Source organism: Bos taurus, chromosome 26, assembly GCF_002263795.3.
Source record: "Bos taurus isolate L1 Dominette 01449 registration number 42190680 breed Hereford chromosome 26, ARS-UCD2.0, whole genome shotgun sequence".
NCBI classification, from domain to species: domain Eukaryota; kingdom Metazoa; phylum Chordata; class Mammalia; order Artiodactyla; family Bovidae; genus Bos; species Bos taurus.
This window is the reverse complement of record NC_037353.1, coordinates 21,590,077-21,605,590: the sequence shown is the minus strand read 5'-3', so window position 1 is coordinate 21,605,590 and position 15,514 is coordinate 21,590,077. Positions and strand designations below refer to the sequence as shown.

The window sequence follows — 15,514 nt, the reverse complement described above, 5'->3', positions numbered from 1 at the left end:
CAGTCAGGGATCTCCCACGCCCGCTAGCGACCTGCACTTTTAGCCAAGCCCTCAGCTGGAGACCCAGGGCTGTCCTGCCCGCGAAGCAGACGGGGGCATCTCTCAGGGGCGGCTCCACGACCCTCACCTGCCCAGGATTTTGCTGACACAGCCGTGGCTGACCCGCAGCTGCCGGGAGATGTCGCAGGGCCGCACGCCCTGGTGGGCCAGCTCCACGATGCGCTGCCTCACCACGTCGGGCAGGGGCCTGCCGTTCACAAACACCCCCCCGAGCTGGTTCACACCCCCGTGCCCTGCTGGGGAGAGACAAGAAAAAGACACAACACCCCACACACAGCAGGGACCGGCCATTAGTCAGGGTCCGCGCGCGGCCCAGGATGGGCGAAGGGAGCAGGCAGGGCGGGAGGGCATGTTCCTGGGCTCGCGGGCGAACGGCGGACGCCGATCACAATGCAGGGGATTAGGGACAGGGAGCCGCGGGGCTGTAGAGACGCGGAAGCGCAGAGGCTGGGCGGCGGGCTGGGAAAGGACGCGCGACTCGAAAACCGGTACGATGCCAGGGAGAAAGTGAGGAAGGGATGGGCAGCGGGGCGAGAGGGGGTAAAGGGGGAAGAAGGGGAGAAAAGCAGCCAAGTGGGAATCAAAGCCGGCAGGAAAGAATGTAGGCAAGAGAGGGCCGGGCGGAGGACCGTGCGGAATCCCGCCTGAGCCGCAGGCGAGAGGGAGTTGTCGGAGCCTGCTTGGACGTGGATGATTCTGGGGTGTTGGGTAGGATAGGAGCTAAGTCCCTGACATTCTCCCCTCTGCTCCCTATTTCCTTGTATTTATTTGGAATTGGAGTCTTCCTACATCTTTCCCCGTGTTTTTATTGTGATTTTTTTTGGGGGGGGCAGGGAGTTTTTCTTTCCTTTATGTTTTTTATCTTTAGGTATTTGGGGAGCCATATTTTCCCCCCTGCCTAGTGTTTAAAGTTCAAAGAAAGCCAACTGAAGGAAGGAAGGGGCTAGGCTGTAGAGGCAGGGGCCCAGAGTCTGCTGCGCTCTGAGACAGGGAGGCAGTGGAGAGCCGTGAGGTGCCCGCTAGCAACCACAGAATGCAGACTGCTTGGGTTCATTCTCCTGCAGCGCTGCGCCAGGCTGGGGACCCATCGCCTCGCCCAGGACTCATGGTACAGGTCACCTAGGTGGGCTCAAGGTTCACAGGGCACCCTGTGCAGCCAGCCTCAGCCAGCTCGCGTTCCTCTGACCTTTTAGACCTCCGCTGCCGCTCAGGAAAGGGAACAACAAGGGCGTTTGCTCTCCTGGGCAAGAGGAGGGTGCTGGGTCTCCAACCTGACTCCTACTGCAGGCGCCCAACCTCGGAGCCAAGGTGGTCGCCAGATGCCAGGCCTGAAGGCGCTGCCTGGCGCCCCATTCTCCCTGACTCACAGCAGTCAAGAAATCCTGCACCCAGAGCCATCAACACGCAGTCGCAGTTACTGAGCAATCCAAGCACAGAGTTCTAGCGGCAGAGTCCGACCTGACCGGACCAACAACCTGCAGCCCTGTCCTGCTGGCCTCTGGCGACTTTCGGAGAAAGCGGGGACACCTGCACCCGGCTCGCTGCTCTCTCGTCCCCTTCTGGGGGGACCGAGAATAGGGGCCGGCTAAACCTCTAGGGAGAGGCCTCCAATCTCCAGGCCGGGGGAGGCCGAAGCCTCTTACCCTACCCCTCACCCATGCGAGGTTCCCTACCTCTAGCCCCACTCCTCACCCCTCCCCTCCCTCCAAAGCCGACCATCAATAATTTAGGCCCCGGGAGAACTCGCGTTACCAGTATGAAAAGGCGGCAGCTGCGGGCAGATTAAAGATGAATAATTCAGCCTCCCCGGGCTCCGGGCCCGGCCCCTCGACCCCAATCTAAGGGGTGGGGAAAGAAAGGGGGTACCGCGGGAGTCCAGGGCTGGGGCCGAGGGCCGGTGCTGAGTCGGGCCTAGACTGCGCCACCGCCGCCGCCGGCGCCGACTCCGGCTGCCGCTGCTGGCCGGCTAGCCCGCGCCGCGATCTCGCCCTTCCTTCGACCACCTTCGGCTCGCCTTGCTCCCCTTTGGGCTTCAAAGTGGTACCCAGTGGGCGGCCAGGACTCGGCAGTTCACCCGCGGAATCGGCGAGAGAGGAGAGAAAGAGCAGAGGCAGCGGGGCCAGGAGGCCGGCTGGCTGGGCGAAGACGGTGTGGTAGCCTGGTTCCACTCCCTCCGAAAAGGAGACAGGATTTCAGGCTCGGCTCGCACAAACCGGCGGCAGCCGGAGGTCTCTGGCTCGGATTTCCTGTGTATGCTTGGAAATTATTTAGGGAAATATATTTTATCCCAGGAGTACTTTTAAAAGCATATATACACATATATATGCTAAATAAATGCTTAGAGAAAAATGCAGCTCTCCCTCCCTCCTGGGCTCTCTTGTCCAAAGCACAGATCCAAGCCAGCTCTAAAAAGTTTCCTTGTGAAAAGTTACAAATCATCCTTGATTATTAATCTACAGAGAAGTTTTCTATTTAGAATCTATTTACCTTTGGGGGGGGGGCAGAAAAAGCCTGCAAAAAAAAAAAAATCTCTGAATTGTTTTCCAAGCTAAAGACATAGGACAAGAATTAGATAAATTCAAATTTAAATAGTCCTCCTTTCCTATTTTAAATTTATTTTCTCCCCTTCTCTTTTTTCCTGTAACATTTTTTTTTTTCTGTTTTCTTGCTCTTTCTTAGCCCTGGTTTTGGTTTCTCTCTCCTTTCTCCCCAGCTTTGGCATTTGCCTTCCTTTTGTTCTTCTCACCTCCTTTTCTCCCTCTTTTCTGATCCCCTGGCCAGGTTACTGGCTGGATCATCCTTACCAGGGAGTGGGAGACTGGCAAGGAGTGTTTAGAACTAGAAGGAGAGCAAAGCTTTGGGACCGCCTGGAAGGCTTTTCTATGTGATTCTCGCTGACTTCGATTTCTCCTTGGAACCCCTCTTTGTTTTTAGAGCATCTCCCCAGGAAAGGTAGAGAAAGATGACCACCAGGTCCGGCCAATCTCAGACTCCCAACTCCAGGACACCAGAGGGGAAGTAGGATGGAAGGCAAGAAAGAAAAGATGAGAAAGGAAGTATTTCAAACCAGCCCGAATGAAGCCTTGCCTGGGCTGGTAGGGCCAGGAGAAGCTGGGAGCTGAGGGTCAGGAGGGGGCACCCCACCCCCACGCTCTTCTGCCTGATTGTCCTGACACTGAGGCTGCCTGTGCGGGGAGTCTTCTCCTGGACAACCACACTCTAAGTTCGAGAAAGGTACAGATGAGAGGAAGGATGGGGAGGCAAACAGAGAGAGAAAACAAAGTAAGCATAACAAAAAACCCTAAAAACTGCCTGCCCATTAGTCTCCCAGCCCCAGGCAAGAGGGTGGCCAGGGGAGCGGTGGTTGGAGCCAGGGTCATGGGCTGTGGATCCACTATTTAAGAAGAAGCAGGTGGAAGGAAGGAAGAAAGGATGGGCACCCGGGAGGTAGGAAGGCAGGTAGTAGGAGAAGTATGAGTGACATAAGGCAGAAGGAAGAGAAGGGTCTTTAGATATACCGAGAAATGGGAGAAAGAGGAAAAACGAAAAGTGGGGACTAGGAGAAGCCAGGGTGGCCTCCAAGATGTGACCTGAGCATAAGAGGCCAGAGACGCCTCAGGACAGTACAGGACAGGACAGGACAGGCTAGGGTGGGACGGGGAGCCCCGAGCTGGGACAGGAGCCGGGCGCCGGTACTCACGGTGCATCGCGGAGAAGGGGTCTGCTTTGCAGTGCATATCCATGGGGAGGCAGAGGAGCGGGAGCAGCGCGGCCGCCGCCGCCGTGTCGCCTCTCAAACTCAACTTCAGGACTTGAGGAGAAAAGGGAGGGACGGGGGGGGGGGGAGGGTGAGTGGGCTCCCGGCTGCGACCCGGCGCTCGAGAGCTGGGGGCGCTGCGCTGCGCTCCCCGCGGGGACTCCTCCCGGGCCGGTCGGAGCTCGCAACCGCAGCGGCCGCAACTTCCCACCGTCGGGGCGCGGGGCTGGACGGTCAGCAGAACGGCCCCGGGGCGGCAGGCCGAACCGGGGGGACCTGGGGGCGCATGGCGCGCGCGGCAGCTGCGGCCAGGGCTGAGGCTGGGCGGGGAGACGGCTCGCTCAGCTCCCCTGGAACCCGGGCATCCAGAGGCGGCAGTCGGGAGTGGGCGAGGAGCAGGGGCGGCCCGAGGGCGCCGGGCGGGGAGCCGGGCCGCTCCAAGTGCTGGTGAGTTGAAGAAGTTGGCAAAGAAGTAGCAATCCTCGGGATGTCCGAGTCGGCGCCTTCCGGAGGGGAGAGCGCGAGCCGGGCCCCCGCCCCCGGAAAAGGCTTGCGCGCGCCGCCGCGGCCGAAGGACCGGGAGGGAGGGAGGGAGCCGAACAACGCCGGCAGCACTGGACTGGCCCCAGGTGGGTTGCGTTTGCGAGAAGACTCGGCCGCAGACTGGAGCCTGGGCTCCCGGTGTGTCTCTCTCTAAAAGCTGCAAAGCCCCCTCCAGACCCCCTCCCCCTCCCCGCGCTGGGAGATGGATGACTTGTCAGACAAAGGCAATAGATTCCACCACTCTGTGATTCGCCAGCGCCGGAGCCCGGAGCTTCGGCGAGGAGGGCCCCGCGCCTGTCACTCCGGTGCCGGCGAGGGGAGGGCAGGGGAGGGGGAAACGGGAGGGAGGGAGAGAGCAGCGGGCGAAGGAAGAGGGAGGGAGGGGAGTGGGCCAGGGGGAGGGGGAAGGGGAGCCTGGGATTAAAACTACACTGAGAAACGAAACTCGCCGATAAGATAAACGTTAGATAAGGATAAAGAACGGCCAGTCTAATGAATATTCAGGTAACGACAGAGGGCCGCAGAGCGCGCCACGCTCCGAATCCGGCTCGAAGTCTCAACTCACCCAGCCCTGCCATCCACCGGCCAGAGCCCGCATGAGCCACGGAGCCCCCAGCTCGGTCCGCATCCCTAGTCCTGTTTCCCCCGCTACTCTCAGCTGAGTTCCCTTCCGTTCCTCCTGGTTCTTCCTTCCTCTCTCTGGTCCTTCCCTTTCGCCTGTCCCTCCTGAGGTACCTCCCCACCCCACACCCCCAATTCTCATTCCGGGGCAAAGTGTCCGGCAATTTGTCCTCTCCCGTCCCACTCTCGGCTGCGTGCAAGGCTTCCCTCGTCCCCTTGCCTAAAGGGGTCTGGACAGTCCAGAACGCTCAGTGTAGAATCGAGCTGGAGACCTCCGGCGGGGACCCACCTGCCTCAGTGGGACCCAACGGACGGTGCGGGAACCCGGGGACTTGGCTCCTGGACCCTCGGGTGGCCGGGGAGGGGGCTTAGGGAGACAGTGCAGAACGACCGGTCGCTGGCGGCAGAGGAGGCGGGAGATCGAGGCTCGCTCTCCCCGGCTGGGGAGAAGAGGCTGCGAACGAGGCTGAGCGCCGCCCGCTGCCAGCTCGGCGGATCCAGAGCCAGCGCAGGAGGCGCTGCGCGCTCGACCCGGCCAAGCCGCCGCAGCCCTCGTCCGCACTCGCTCCCTCGCTCGCTCGCTCAGGTTAGCTCTCGCACGCACCAGGCAGGAGAAGCCCTTTGTCTCCTAACTGGTTAAGTACAGAATATCCGGGAGATCTTTATGAAATATTTTCCCTCCTGTCATAAATCATCTTGGCACTTCAGCTGATGTTTTAACTCTCTCCCTCCTTCGCTCTCTCCGCACCCTGCCACCTTCCTGGGTCTGCAAAAGGGCGGCTCAGGGAAGCCCGCGATGCGCTCTTGCAGCCGGTACTGGAGGCAACTCTGGCCCCTGCCTGCTGACCCTGGCGCCTGCAGAAGAGCCGCGGACTCAAGCCGCTGTCTCTCTGTCCGGAACCTAGGCTGCAGCTAGGTTGGGGGCCGAACGCGGCGGCCCCCCCCCTCACCCCCCGCTCCGACTCAGGTAGGAGGAAACTCCTATAAGGCCTCTTGCACGGGGGTTTTCAGAACTCCCTTCATCCTTGGGCCAGTTTGGGCCAGGTTCAGACCCACAGGGTTTCAAGCTTCCCACTCTTTAGAAGGTCGGATCTGCTGGGATCCTGGCATTTCCTCTCCTTCCTGGATCCTCCGGAGCCCAGTTCGTTTAATCCACTTGCGGAGTAACTTCTGGAAGGAAAAGTCTCCTCCCCACCTGCCCCCGCCTTCCCAGCTCTCAGCCCCACATCCCTTGGGCGGCCCAGCTGGTTCCCTCCGGCGGGAGATGAAAGACGCAGGGTCCAGCCCCGAAGGTCAGTCTCTTCCTCTCGAGACCTGCAGATGGCGCTCCTGGGTTTCCTTTGGCCTCACAGTCCCACGAACACGCACTAACTTGGTGTGGGGAGCGAGAAAGGAAAACCGTTCCTGGCAGCCTAAACGGAATGGCTCTCGGGCCTGGGAGCAAGGGGCTCTCGGGTGATATTAGCTAGTACAGCTTCGGGCTTCTTTCAGGGAGGTAATTAAGTCACAATTGAGATGAGGGGGCCCCCCCGCATGGAAGAAGGGTCTTCTTCACTGAGAAGGAGCTCAATACTAAAGGAGCCCTTTGCCCCAGGTCTCCTTATGTTGGTCTAGGAAGTTGTCTTAGGGAGTCTGAACTCTTGGAAAAACTGGACAGTGGACAGCACCCCTGTCTGCACAGAGACTCAGATTTTTCTAGAATCAGCCAGCCATATCCTTAGGTTACACAAACTATGAAGAAGTCTGGGTGCAGACAACAGGCTTTTTTTACATAGCAAGGAAGAGGGATTTTCTTCTCTTGTAAGGAAGGAGACAGTGCACAAAGTGTGCTGGAAGTTACGCTCACACACCTATACTTGACATGTACCCCCTGAGAAGTGAAGACCCTTCCATGACAGTCCAGTTCCCAGGTAGTCCCTGAGACTCCAGAACCCTACTCGCCCTGCTCCTGAGACACTTTTCCCTGCACTACGCCAGCTGGACATCCACCCTCCCACCAAGCCAGCCCCTGGCAGCTTCCTTTTTGGCTCCAGCCCATTCAAGGACCTAGAAAACCAAAGAGCAATATTCCATGATGATTAGAAACCCTTTTAGTCAAGCCCCTGCCTTCTCCCAGGGCTCCAGGCTGAAGGGCTGGCACAGATTACTCTCCAGAGGCGCTGGTCTCTCCCTCTGATGTTCTCTTTCCTGTTCTTCCCTTTCTTCTTCTATAGTCTTAGTAGAGGAGGAGAGGGGGAGAAAAAGCCAGAAAGGAAAAAAAGGAAAGAAGAGGAAAAGAAAGAAAAAGAAAGAAAACAACCCACCCCCAAACACAACCCGGGCTCCGACCTGTCAGGGTTGGTTGCTTTTCCCGTCTGCCTCTAAATGAACCTTTTCTCTCTGGTGTTTTCAAAGCAGCCCTTCCACCCCCCCAACCTAGGGGCATTTACACTTCAAACAAGGCGCCCGCCTCCCTGCGGAAATTTAAAGGCAAATAAACTTTTGGGGAGTTGCTCTGATACCCATCTCGGGATTTGCTTCATTAGCCGCCTCTGTGCATCTGATCTGCCCAATAAATCTTCCTTGTGGATCTCTGCTCCTTCACCTTCTCTGCTCCCTTCCCTGCCAGACTCGCTGGGCGCCTGGCGCCCCCGCCCTTGCCTCCTTCCTCGCTGATGAGCACTGGCCGCCTGACTCTCCGGCTGTCTCCTGCCTACTCTGCCGGGTGTAGGTGTCTTCGAGGCTATGGTCTCCACTGAGCTTCTCTCTCCTCCCCCACAGCATACACACGCAAAGGCGCCCCAAGCCAAGAGCAACTAGCACCCAGAGCTCCCAGATGCATTTCTGGGTAGACTGTGCTTGAACTGAAGTGCTCAAAACCCTGTCCGCTACCCCTAATTGCACCCTCTCCCTACACAATCCTTCGGCTCCTTTTCACGTTTCCCATGTAATTTACTGGACTGAATTCCCTAGTCTGGCCCAGTGCTTTCTGCCCTGGTGAAGAAAGGCTGAGGGTTGGCTGCCTACCCTCTGCAGGCAGGGCCCTGACCCAGGGCCTGGATGCCTGACCTGGAGCAGTTGGGGAAGGTGGCTGGGCCTCTGAGGGGAGGGGTTGGTGGGGGCCCAGGGAGCATCTCAGTCATGCCCCTCCTGGACACCTCGGCCAGCCTTCCTCCTTCCACTCCTTCCACCTCCAGGGGAGCGGCAAGGGGAGCCAGGGCTGGGGCTCTGAGTGAGGGGATTAGAAATTCCGAAATTAAATGTATCTCCCTAGGAAATGCTCCCCACAGTGCGGACCAAATTAAATGCATTAAAGTTCAAGGCGGGGAAAGCTGTTTAGAACCAAGGGGGAAAAAAAAAAAAAAAACAAAACTAGTCCAAAGGGAAGAAAAGCGAAAACAGAGGAGGGAAGAGAGGAGGGTGGAGCAGAGCATCAGCTCCACAGCCAAGCTCCTTTTCAGAATTATTCCTAGTTTTGGAAGTCACCACCACCAGAAAAAAAAATTACAAGAAAAGAAAAAAAAAGTTCGACTGACAATCTAAGTCTTGGACAGCCAAGGCCCACTGGCCCCCAGGGTCCCGGGGTGCCCCTGGGGCGCATCCTCTCTGGGATCAGGTCCCAAGCGGCAGGCTCACGCACTCGGGCCCCACTCCAGCTCGCCCTGACCAGCTCCGGCCCGACCCTTTCTCCTCCTCCTCCCGCTTCTCTCCCCGCCCCTCCCCCTTCCTAGCCCTCTGGTCACGTTGGAGGATGGTTTTTTTTTTTTTTGGAAGAGCTTCTGGTACAATATGGAGCACCATGGGCTGCAATTTCACACTCCACGGCACATTCCCCCTAAAGCTACTTTCTTTTTTTTTCATCTAAGACCCCCTAATTTCTGCTTCCTCGCTCCCTCCCTTGCTCCCTCCCTCCCTCCTGCGCTCACTCTTCTTTCCCCGCTTTTGTTCCCAATATTTGGGCTCCCTGCGTGAAGCCCGGGGGACCTGACTCCCGGCTGGCCCCGCCCGCTCTGTCTGTTGGTCCTGAGGAGGCCGGGCGCACGTGCTGCGCCTTTATCCTCCCCGGCCCCTCCTCCTTTAACCCGGCTTTTCCTCACAAGAGGTCCTAGCGACCTGCCGGCCCTTCACAGTCCCTTTGACGAGAAACGACAATGCAAGCCACTTGGCCACCAAAGCGGCCTCTTAGCGGCACGGGCCTGCCAGGTGGCTGCCGCCAGTGGGCCACCGGACTGGGGAGCAGGGAAAAAAAAAAACAAAACACAAAAACTGTCAAGCCAGGAGAAACTGGGCCAGCAAAGCTATAGGGTAGGAGGTAACGTAATGAATTCTCTGTACAACAGAGAACAAGCTAGAGGCGGTGAGGGGGACACAAGAGGCCCAGTGAGGCTCTAGTACTCCAGGACACAGCCAGCCCTCCCCCTCTGCTTCTAGACCCCTGCACAGCTAAGGGGCCACTCACCCAGGGAAGGAGCAATAGCTTCCACGTGCACAGTCCCTTTGCCTCTTTGAGCCTCAGTTTTCTTGCCTGTAAAATAGGGATAATTCCACCTGTCTTGCTTCTCCATGGAGTTAGCCAATAGGAAAGCATTTTAAAAACCAACATGTCTACAGTAGATTGAGGAATAAGTGCCTAGCTTTCTGAACACTTAACCTTTCACAAAGAGGGAAGAGAGGGATCTAGGCACTCGGGTAGGGCAGGGGGTGATGTTTCTCATCCAACTTCTACCCTATAAAGGTAAAGAGGATTCCTCACTGCTTTCCTTTCTGTGTTCCTCCCTTTCAGACTTTTTTCTTTCTGTTGTCGAAATGCACCCTTGTCCATGTTCATCACTCTACTTTTTTTTCCCTGCCTTTCTTCCATTCCCACTTCTTCCTGCGCCCCTCTCCCCACTGCAACTGCTAGAGGATCAGTTAAATACCCACCCCCACCCCTCGGCCAACAGCCCAGGTTAAGTGTGGCCTCAGGCGTGGTCCCCTTTGGGCAAAATGGTTGGGAGGAAGTGGCTTGCTGGTGGAGACAGTAAGGAAATCCCGTCCAGTTCGGTTCCAAACAAAGAAAGTTGTTCCTCCCAGGACCTGCAGTCAACCTGCCAAAGCCAGAGCGGAGATAAGCTGGCAGGGAGAGGCCTGACCAAGGGTAGGAGTGGAAGAAGGGAGAGAGGAGGAAAAGAAAGGGATGTGAAAGGTGCTGAGGGACCAGAGAAGGCACGTGTCTCTGGAAGGGCCTAGGAGGCTGGTTGGGGCCAAGCCGAGGTGCCCACCTGGCCATCTGCCCTCTTCACTTCCTCCCCCAGGGTGAGAGAGTCCCAGTGAGGCTGAGGGTCTGTGGCGAGTAATGATTAACCCTCTTCTCAGCCAGGCCCTGAGCCCTGAGCCTGACCTGGCTGGTGAAGGGCGATTGTGCCGGCGGACCTCGGACGTCCCCAGCGACACCTTCCAAGCCACCGCCAAGGAGGGGGCTGCGGAGGAAGGGGACAGAAGGTAACATGCGGAAAACCAAAAGGCAACGGAGTACAGGGCAGGGGGAACGCAACTTCAGATGCTGGGCAGACCGGGGAAGTGAAATAGCCACCGCCAACGTACAAGGAAAGGAAGGGGCCAAACGCGGGCGAGGGCGCGCGGCTCCGAGGCGCTGAGGAATAGTTGAAGAGGGGCGGGCTGAGTTTTCTTCGAGTTGCAGCAAGCACCAAATCTACTCTCTCGGATCCGTCCGCGGCGCTCCCGCCCTCCCTGCCTCCTCTTCCAGCAGCTGTGCGGACGTGAGGAGCAGGCGGAGAACGCGCCAGAGCCGAGAGCGGGTAAGGAAGGCAGGGGGAGCCCCGCCAGCCAAACAGGGAAGCCAGGGGCAGGGCCGCCCAGGCAGGGGCCAGGCTGCTCGGCGCCGCTAAGTGGCCGGAGACAAAGGACCGGAGCGGAGGGGAGAGGGTACCACGGTGGGGAGAGAAGGGCTGATGAGACGGGGAGAGTACCAAGGAAAAGGGGTCTCTCTGGGGACCGGCCGAGGGTCGTCTGCCCCTGTCGCCTCTGCCCACCCCAGCCTGGAACTGGGATGTCCCGGGGGCTCACTATCGCTTGGCTTCCAAGCCGGAGGGCCTGTGGCCTGGAATCGGGCAGCGGGGTGTTGCTGTGTCTGTGGGGTCGTGTGTTTGTGTGTCTGTGCGCGCGCACGTGCGCGCGCGCGACTCGGTTTAAGGAAGGGGGGAGGGGTGGAGAGGGGAGGGCCTTCGCCTTTGGGTCAGACCCTTATCCCTGGCTGCCACAAGCCTCCGCCCTCTATCCTGCGCGGTCCAGAGCGGTCCATCCACCGAACTTGAAACAAAAGGGCTTAACCGAATCCCTCTGGAGTCGGGGCACGAACTCTTTCTAGAGAAAGTGCTTTGGTCTGAGACTTTAAGGGTTACCTGCATCCAGGATTGTTTCTTAACTTTCTGCAACTGTTCCTGGGAGGAGGGGCGGGGAGGGTGGGGGGAGATACAAAGTATATCTCGGACAGAGAAAAAGCCCAGGTCTCAGTAGTTCACTCCGGCTATGTCTGAACAGGCTGGTCGGGAAGTCTAAGACCTGCGGATAACGAAGGTAGAGAAGAAACTGATGGAGAGAGGAAGCCTCTTTCAATTTCTAAATCTATGGAGAATTTCTGATGTGTCTCCTTGAGGGCTGAACGCCTCTTGGTGAAGGGATCCTGTGAGTGTGTGAGTGTTGTGAGGGTGAGAAAGATCTGTGAGGCAGGTGGAGTAAGTGTCTAGGCAAACAGCTGTGTCCCAGGCGGGGCTGAGATAGGCGCTCAGGACCCATACCCAGCACCTCCCCCTCCCCTCTCTGCCCTCAGCCGAGGCTGCACGGAGGCCAAGGCCTCCGCAGCCTCTTCCAGCGGGGCCGCCAATCAATCCTGCAGGTCAACACAGCAATTAATAACGGGGTGAGGAGGCCTGGCAAATGAGGGCGGGAGGCGTCAGGCTGTGTCTCCCCCAGGCCCCGAGGGCCCGGCTGCAGGAGTAGGGAGTAGGAGGGGTGGGGGTGGGGGATAAAGACCCCTGAGAACTCAGCGTGGGCTCAGAGCCACAGGAGGGAGAGGCAGGGGATCAGTGACAAGGAGGCAGAGAACCTGCTGGGTCAGGCCAGTGGAGTAAAAGGAAGGTTATTAAATAAAGGACTTATTTTTATGGTTCTGAGAGTAGAGGCGTCGATGGCCAAAAACCACAATTGACCTGATAGCCGATCCTTTCCAGTTACCCCCTCCCTCGCTTTATCCTGGTGGTCTTCGCTGTTTCCGGACAGGCTCAGCGATACTAAATAAAACCCGCCTCCTTCGCAAACCCGTCTGCGCCGGTTGCGCCAGCGCGTCCTCCAGGCACGCTCGCTCCTGCGCTTCATTTTGAACCAGCCGTATGGGTCTAAGAGGGGACCCGGGGCCCTCTAGGGCACGCAGAGTCCTGGTTTGTGCTGTGCCTCGGCCAGAGGTGTTCAAAAAAGAGGGGAGAGCCGAGGGACCGGAGGAAGGCAGTGAAAAAAGAGTGAAGGCGCCTTGGAAGGGAAACATTTCCTTGCTCAGACCCAGCCCTGCCTCCTGCCCTGTTCCGCAGCTCCTCCCTACCCTTCCCCAAGGCCCGGCTGGGCTGGCGGGAATGTGATCCCCGCGTCGGCCAAAGCGGGGAAAGGAGGGAAGGGAAAATTGGAATGCTATGCGCAGCCGGTCTTCCCCGGCCGCCGGGCCGACCGCGCCGGGAGAGTGGATCATCGGGCAGATGCAGGTAGGCGCAGGCGGCCCTGGGTAAGCGCCCTCGCCTCTTGTGGAGTATCCCCAACGCCAGGAAGCTTGAGATGAGGGCCCGGAGAGGTGCCCCAGGATGCCCCCACCGCTCTGCCTTCTCCTTCCCGAGGCTCTGGGGATTGGGTCGGGCTATGTCTTCCGGGAGACTTACAGGGACTGGGAGCCAGGTCCATACACCCCAGGCCTGCGAGGCAGTGAGAGCCGCCTTCCACGAGGGAAAATGGCAAAGTGGGAGTGTCGTGAGCCTGAGCAGACAGGACCGGGAAGAAAGAGGGGTGGGGGCAGGAGGCGGTAGGAGGCAAAATAAATAGATTCAGAGGGAGAGAGAAGCTCTGTGCAGGAGGGGAAGAAAGGGGGAGAGAGGTTCCCAGGAAGGCCCAGCCATTAGGTCTGTCCTTGGGCTGCATATTTATACGGTCGAGGGGGTGCACAGATGGGCTCTCAATTGAATTCCATCTTCAACACCATCAGAGATTGATTTTGTACTCGCTTTTAATTTTGCCATAATTAATTAGATCATTACAACTGTTTGCTATTGATCTCCCTACTTAAACCTCTGGTGCGGAGGGGTGGCCCAGATCCCTAAAAGCCCAAGAGGCCCCAGTTGACACTCCTGAGGACCCAAGTTCCCCCAGTGAGGACAAGGCCCCCAAGAGGGAATGGAGGTAGCCGAGGGACTAGGCCAAGAAGCTACAGAAAGGGCAGTGCTGAGGGTGGATAAGCAGTTGAAAGAACTAGAGCCTGAGCTGGTAGATGTGGGGAGGAGGGAGAGGAAGAAGGTGATTTGGAGAAGGAGAGGAGTGAGGCAAAAAGGTCTGGAGTTAGTCCTTGACCTCTGTGGTATTATTTGAAAAACTCTTGGAAACCTGATCCAACCCTCTCCCTCCTTGACAATCTGAAACTAAACTTGGGTCCCTGGCTTTCCACCCTGTGCTTCATCAGGAAACCTAGTGGGCAGACAGTGGAGGTGGCCGTCCTGGGGGAGGGAAAAGAGAGAGGGAGAACAGCCTTCCACTGCCTTAGCCCGCTGGGTAAGAGCTTCAGATTCTCCTCCCTACTCGGGTCCCCTGGGGCCTGCCATCCCTCTTCTTGTCCCAGGCCTCCCTGGAGTTGTTTATTTTGGGAGGAACCTTCTCTCCACACACTTTATCTACACCAGTGCTTACACTCTCGCTCATACTCAAGTACACAAGACCCTCACACATGTGCACAGACACTTGTGCACACAGCCTGTCCCCACCCACTAGCACACAGGCACATGCACCCACATTCCATCCCCATTAGAAACTAAGGCCTTCCCAGTGCTCCCAACTTGGGGGAAGTCGGGTAAAATATTTCTACACTGAAGGAAAGCAAAGGGGAAAGATCAAGTCCTAAACTCAAAGCAAGAGAGCAAAGGCCAGATTCTGCAAAGAGACCAAGAGAAGTTGTAAAACTCACGTTTTCTGGGTGGAAAGTTTTTCGTCGGTTTAGAGGACACTGGGACGGAAGGCGGGAGGCCTCAGCGGTGGGAAAGAGGCCCCAGGGTCCCAGTCCCCAGCCGTGCCGCCCGGCAAGCACCAGAAATAAAGAGAAGTGGAGTCCTCAGTTGGCCGCCCCCGTGCGTTTCAGTCACCCCCTTGCCTGTGGCGCCTCAGGGTCCTCCTCGCTCTTACCTGCCCGGCCCGCGCGCTGTTCCATGCTCTGCTCCCCGCCGCTGCCGTCTGGGCCTGGGTCTCGCTTCTCGGCTTCTCTGCGGCCCGACAGCGCGTCTCGCCTTTGCCGCCGCCGCCCTGAGATCTGGGCGCAGTCACCCAAGACCGAGCGGCTCAGATAACCTGGGCTGCCCGCCGCCTTGGCTGTGCGTTCCGCTCGCGCCCGCGCTCACCCAGCCGGCCGCGCCGAGGCACAGCCACGCGCCCGAGAGCCCCAGGCTCTCCGTCCCGCGCACACGCGCGCACACGCACCCCGGCCCCGAGCTCGCCGCAGGCAAGCCGCCGCCGCGCTGCCGCAGGCACCCAGAGACCGAATCCCCAGCCTAGACGCCGGCACACCCTCTCACCCCACCCCCCTCTTCTTCGCTGTCACTCGCTCCCGTCAGTCGCCAGCCTTACACGCAGGGGCGTCTTCACTCTCATGCGTTCCCCAACTTTGTGCGTTCCTCTTCTCCACGACGCTCAGCGTTCGCCCCCTGCCACTTTCTCCACCAGCACTTGCTCCGCCGCCTGCCACACACGCCTTAGTCTTAATACATGTTTCCAAGATTCCTACAGACGCACCCCAACTTTCTTGGGCGACATAATCACTCTTTGTCGCCAATACATTGTGGAACTGCTCGCTAAATCCCTTACAAGCCTCTCCTGCTCCAAATTTTCTTTCCATTCTTCATTAAAAAAAAAAAAATCAGAATAAAAGGAAAAGGTTCTGGCTTCCCTGCCTTCAGGAGATGAGGCAGGCTCAGAAGAAAGGGAGAAAGCCCAGAAACCTCCCTGGCTCCGGCTGTGCTCAGAGGCCCACCCGTCTGAACCACCCCCTTCCGCATTATTCTGGTCTTCTCACTCCAAGTTTCTTGGACTCTCAGATTCACACCTCTCAAGCACACTCATGCTTTCCATCCCTGATCAAAGGCTCACTTGAGCTTTGTCCCACTTCGGGGCTCTCCCAACCTGGAATTTACACCTCTCACACCTTGGTCACAAGTTCTCCCTCAAACTTCTACACCACTTTGCCCACACACACCCTCTTATACTCCTTCTTACACACTCACACACTTCTCAAGCACCACTACTCCCACTTCTACCCCC

The 15,514-nt window shown here is 58.1% G+C and overlaps 1 protein-coding gene across 14 annotated transcripts in view; it reads right to left on the bottom strand.

Annotated features, from left to right (window-relative positions):
- The window catches only part of PAX2 (paired box 2), a 91,020-nt gene extending 75,506 nt beyond the window's left edge, over positions 1-15,514 (bottom strand). Inside the window, exons 1-6 of one of the 14 annotated variants that reach the window (XM_015460715.3) lie at positions 15,344-15,514; positions 14,825-14,935; positions 14,387-14,510; positions 9,420-9,485; positions 3,761-3,871; positions 128-296 (exon numbers count right to left, since the gene is read on the bottom strand). In XM_015460715.3, coding sequence (XP_015316201.1) covers positions 128-296; positions 3,761-3,871; positions 9,420-9,485; positions 14,387-14,510; positions 14,825-14,848 — 494 coding nt within the window. In that variant the 5' untranslated portion in view covers positions 14,849-14,935; positions 15,344-15,514. Of the gene's footprint in view, positions 1-127; positions 9,486-10,340; positions 14,607-14,824 lie in introns of those variants that run through there. The other 13 variants (XM_010819983.4, XM_010819984.4, XM_010819985.4 and 10 more) reach the window with 13 other exon arrangements.